The 5,368-nt window shown below is 43.3% G+C and overlaps 1 protein-coding gene across 2 annotated transcripts; it reads left to right on the top strand.

The window, feature by feature from the left end:
- The first annotated feature begins 382 nt into the window (after positions 1-382).
- Positions 383-4,476, top strand: LOC129767250 (multiple epidermal growth factor-like domains protein 11). Of its 2 annotated transcripts, none has more exons than XM_055767946.1 (4): positions 383-537; positions 598-718; positions 1,292-3,449; positions 3,516-4,476. In XM_055767946.1, the coding sequence occupies exons 1-4, from the start codon at positions 446-448 to the stop codon at positions 3,605-3,607; spliced, it is 2,463 nt and encodes an 820-aa protein (XP_055623921.1). In that variant the 5' UTR covers positions 383-445; the 3' UTR covers positions 3,608-4,476. The 2 variants fall into 2 exon arrangements, with proteins under 2 accessions (XP_055623921.1, XP_055623922.1); XM_055767947.1 differs by lacking the exons at positions 383-537; positions 598-718 and adding exons at positions 889-1,044; positions 1,106-1,226.
- The last annotated feature ends 892 nt before the right edge of the window (positions 4,477-5,368 follow it).

The raw sequence follows: 5,368 nt of genomic DNA, 5'->3' as shown, positions 1-5,368 counted from the left end.
ATCTAGGAATAAAAAATAAGTAATTCTTACGCAGGAAACAAAGTCACCCCCTATGAGTCAGTCCAATCAATGAAAATAAATGTTCTTTTCACTGACTCATTCATAGTAACTTGGTCCAGTTTTGCACACCCACACACGCAACCCCAAACTGTACTCCTACACCAGCGACACGTCGCAACCCCCAACTCGACCTAAATGGTCAAAAATAAACTACGAAGAAATTGCACAAAGGACGCCGATCACGACATGAGAATATTTTCAGTACTTCAGTACTTCTCAGCTGCATTCCATATCGAAGTTTTATCAGTTGTAGAGCCAAAACAAAACGCAAAGTAAAGCACCAGACTGTGATAAATCATCTGAAAAAACATGGTCAGAAGCAATTCAACCGTTGTAAAGTACGCATTGAAATTAAATCAACTCCTTATCTAGTCGTGTACATATAATGTTGGCCAACAGTCAATTGAGATGGTTCGCCTTTTTGAATCCCCTGATGCTGGGGATAGTGTTAGGGGAAATGTGTGACGAGAAATACTTGTAAGTTTTGCGAAATTTTAAACAATTGCATAGAACAATACACATATTTCGAAATTCCAGAGAACCATTCGTGAAATCTGTACGTGTCTCCAGCGAGCAATCAGTTTCCGTGGAATATTACTGTTTCGGGAAGAAGTATAGAAAGCTAGCGTCGGTTGACTGTGGGACCAATCAGTGTCTAGTAAGTATGATTGAAATAATTGTTACCAAGCATAGCTGCAGTCGAGTGCTAACGCGATTAGTCAATGCAATTTTAATTGCAATAAAATAAAACGGGAATTGATAAATTTCTCACAACGTCTGATAAACGTCTCAGGGCGTCCATTTATCGTCGGGACGTTCGAAAGGGCATAACTTGTGCAATGAAAAATTCTGCTTACAATCACATTTCTAATTCACCCGTCATCGAGTCAGCAAGATGACGAATTGCAATAAGCTGTGGTTCCTTTTGCGAGCGCTTATGCTAGTGGAAATAGCTTGTGGAAAGCTTTGCTGGATTGATGAAAAGTAAGTTCATCTTCATCCGCAAAGACAGGGTTCTCAAAAATTGCCTTTTTCTTCTACGTAGAATTCCAACGTCCAAAGTTGTGACCACGATTGAGCAGAAGGATGTGCCATTTACCTACTATTGTGGCTGGCGCTCGCAGCGTACTTCCGTTAAGACCAGTTGCGCCCAGAATAATTGCTACGTAGCTAGTAGAACATCGTTCGGTTCGGCTCAGGATTTTACTAAAGCATTTTTTCCTCTTCACAGTTGGACTACGAAATCCGACGGAAACCGACCTGTTGCGAGGGTTACTACAGCAAGAACTCGGAGTGCATTCCCGTCTGCACAAGTGGCTGTGAAAATGGACGTTGCATCAAACCGGAAACCTGCACCTGCAGTGCGGGCTACTCCATGAGGAACGGAAAATGCGTTCCGGATTGCGTGAACTGCTCCAATGGGAATTGCGTTGCCCCGAATCAGTGCATCTGCAACGCTGGCTTCGAGATGAACGAGGCCGGATTCTGTGTGCCCAAGTGCAAGGATCCCTGCGTGAATGGGATTTGCAACGAGCGGAATGAGTGTGTATGTCAGCCGGGGTTTTATTTCAACGAGCAGCTCGTGAGTTATGGGCTGAAGAACGGTACTGTGTGTACCCCAAAGTGTGATCGATCTTGCGTCAATGGTATCTGTGCAGGGCGTAACGTGTGTGAATGTCTAATCGGTTACGAGTTATCAAGATCTGATCCGTTCACGTGTATTTCGGTGTGTGATTCAAGTTGGTTAGATTGCTCCAAAGGAAGATGTACGGGTCCGAATAGGTGCGAGTGTTTGCCTGGGTATAGAATGCAAGACCATCGTTGCGTTCCAGAGTGTGTTCCAGGATGTGTGAATGGCGTTTGCAGTGAGCCTGGACAGTGTATTTGTATGGAAGGTTTCGAGAGCAGGAATGAGTCACATATCTGCTCCCCTCTATGTGATCCACCATGTGAAAACAGCGACTGTGTCAAACCAAATGAGTGTCTGTGTATGAATGGATATCATAGTATCAACGGTAGTCTGTGTGAACCATACTGTGATCGACAATTTGTAAATCTCCACAACGGAAAGTGCATCGCACCGAATGTATTGCGTTGCAACGAGGGATTCACACTACAACAAACCGCCGATTTACGCTTGGCCTGTCTGTCCAAGTGCGATCCGAGTTGCATTAACGGAACCTGCGGGCCACAAGGTACTTGCCAATGTAATTCCGGTTTTCAGCCGACGGCTGGAAGTTCGCACGAATGCGAACCAATTTGTGACCCGCCCTGTGAGAATTCCTATTGTGTAGCTCCGAACGAATGTCGATGTGACAAAGGTTATCAAAAAACTCCGGACAATCCTGACCTCTGCACTTTTTTCTGCAACCCTGAGGTAGTAGACTGTAACATCGGCAACTGCACTGATGTGGACACTTGCGAATGCCGTGATGGATATGACCTCATTGAGGATACCAATTCAGGTATTCTTAAGTGCAGTCCGATTTGTCTATCTGATTGTAGAAATGCAGATTGTATCGCCCCAAACACTTGTGCTTGTCATTCCGGATATTTCGCAAGAAACGCTACCTTTTGTGACCCAATCTGTAACACCACATGCCTTAATGGATACTGTTCCACTCCGAATGTTTGCAGTTGCAACACTGGTTTCATTATGACGAATCAAGCGAACTGCGTTCCGTTTTGTGATCCTGGCAAGTTAAATTGTACCTTTGGAACGTGTACAGATCCTGGTAAGTGCCTTTGCGACGACGGCTTCCATCAGATTGAAAGAGAAGGCCTAGTTCATTGTGATCCAGTCTGCGAGGAGCTTCCTAATAATACCATCTGCATTGCACCGGGAGAATATCGCTGCTTGGATGGTCATGAATCCGGAAAGAATGGACACTGCAGTCCTGTGTGTGATGATTGCACTAATGGCACTTGTGTAGGTCCGAATACTTGCCAATGCAATCCAGGTTTCGAGATAGATGAGACGAACTCGTGCAGTTCGATATGCGAAAACAAGTGCTCCGTTCAGACGGGAACCTGTTTAGAATTACTATGTTCGTGCAAGGATGGTTACGACAACCAGGAAAGCATCTACTTCTGTTCACCAAGCTGTAAATCGTGTTCGAACGGGAGATGCATAGCTCCAGAGGATTGTGAATGTTTGGATGGTTACGAATTATCTAACGTGACACAAATATGTGAACCGGTTTGTGAAAACTGTAACAGTGAGTGCTGCATCGGCCCAGAGATGTGTCAGTGTGCTGTCGTACAGGACCAAGATCACACTTTATTGGTCGTGTTAATCGTTATTGGAGGAATTATTTCCGTCACTTCAATCGCTGCACTGATTAAATATCTTAGTCGGAGAGGTATCGAACACTCATACGAGTGTAAATGTAAAGTCACTCCGAATGTAATGAACTGAAACTAAACAAGAGAAGCTAATTTGTTATATTTTTCAGATGTTCCAACAACCGATCAGGCAATTCTCGATGAGAATATAGTTGACGAAGATTCTCTGAGTTCAATTGATAAGTGCACTACTGAACCATGAAAGATCTCCTATAATCACTAGTTGGAACACATACTCACACATACGCATCGACATAATTATTGTTAATAGTCGGCACATTAAAATTTCATCAGTGATAGCGTTTATTAAAATCATTATACCTTCGGAAATACCCCAGTGAGTTTTAATTGAAAAGCTTTTTTCCAAAATAAACAATTAAATAATACGCCCCCCCCCCCTTGGGGAGGCCGAAGCATCAATCAACCATCAAATTAATGGCTTTATGCGAACGAGAAATAAGCTCGCCCATCCTCCACCAGCGACCGTGCCCTGCCTGTCTGTGTCATAGTTTATAATCTCATTCGAGACGAAAATGGAAATTCATTAACCAAACCCATCAGATGGTAATCATGGCGGGGCAAAAAAGTAAAAGCACGGAGCACTCTAGATCGGAGGCCCAGGGGGAGACATTAGCCTTTTCTGCTAAATTGATAACGGAACAGGTGAATTCGACTAGTAAAACTTCTGTTTGCTCACCATCCGGAATAAATCACTCGATTAATGCTGCTAAGTAGAATGAAACTTTACGGGAAAGCTCCCACAACTATTTTTCCATCAATTTACTTTTTGTTATTTTTACAGCTTAACAATTGCTTAGTGTTTTTACTGAAATTTAGTGTTACTGAAGCATGATGGGGATAAATACAATACATTTTCATGATATGATACTGACGCAATCGACTATCGATTCTGGATTATCTCAGAGCTACTATCTCCCCACTAGCTTACGTATTTGTGAAACATACCCTTAAATTCAGATTTTGGAACCTCCAAATGCGCTGCTTGAGATGGACACACGTCAAGGACTATCCGTTGTAACGTGTAACGCTTCTCCTTTTCTGAAAGATGAAGGCCCTAACAATGCTCTTTATTACGATGTCAAATAATGTGATGTCGGGCCATTCAACGAAGCTGGGGATTGGGAACTCCTTCTTTCAATAGGTCCGATTAAAGCCTCTTCTTTTAAGTCCCCAAACACTAATAGCTGAACTGGTACCGCTTAGGAATATTCCTAACAAGTGCCTTCGGTGGTGCAGAGTTGGGGACAACTCGCAACAGACGTTTGAACACTAGTTCATGATTCAGTCTATGGAAAACAAGCTATCTTTTCAGTGTGGGAAATGAGAGATCTTCTACATTCCGGAGCTATATTAATCGTCCGCAGGTCAACCACACGTCCCGTTTTCGTTCTTGACCCAAGATTAACAAGCATAACCAGGGAGCTCCCTCGGATATCCTTTATAGTGATTGCCAAGCTATCAATTAATATGAGTCTGCAAAGCACTTCGCTCTCTTCTTCAGCAGCGTCTATAACAACGAACAATTTCCCCCATATCCCTCGACATGATGGTGTAGGGGAAGACGGGGTAAGACCGTCCGGCGGGGTAAGACGGACCACTTCTAGTTTTATAAATTCTCAGTATTTTGGCAAATATGCTACGCAAGAAGCATTAATAGCATACTTTTGTCATTTCGAAACACCTTGCAACACTTGAGCGCACGGAATATCAACATTGTAAACAAAACAAAGTTTTCGTCTATTGCGGTTGCAAGCGATCTAACCCACTCTACTTTGTTGTACCGAATTGGTCCCAGAAAATGGTGTCGACAATGGTGCCGAAATCGTGCCATTTTGAAATGATTTTATCGACCCATCCTTCGTATTTGACAACTAATTACGAGCCAACATTGTGCCAATCTGGCACAACGTCGAACGACTGCAAAACTGCTCGACCGTTACCG

This window comes from Toxorhynchites rutilus, chromosome 2 (genome assembly GCF_029784135.1).
Source record: "Toxorhynchites rutilus septentrionalis strain SRP chromosome 2, ASM2978413v1, whole genome shotgun sequence".
NCBI classification, from domain to species: domain Eukaryota; kingdom Metazoa; phylum Arthropoda; class Insecta; order Diptera; family Culicidae; genus Toxorhynchites; species Toxorhynchites rutilus.
This window is presented reverse-complemented; position numbering and strand designations above follow the sequence as displayed.

What these genes read in the sequence shown, in the direction of transcription:
- LOC129767250 (XM_055767946.1), top strand. Translation starts at nt 446, where the DNA reads ATGTTGGCCAACAGTCAATTGAGATGGTTCGCCTTTTTGAATCCCCTG. An exon ending in ATGTGTGACGAGAAATACTT is followed by an intron (nt 538 to 597) that starts GTAAGTTTTGCG and finishes TCGAAATTCCAG; the next exon opens with AGAACCATTCGTGAAATCTG. An exon ending in GTGGGACCAATCAGTGTCTA is followed by an intron (nt 719 to 1,291) that starts GTAAGTATGATT and finishes TCCTCTTCACAG; the next exon opens with TTGGACTACGAAATCCGACG.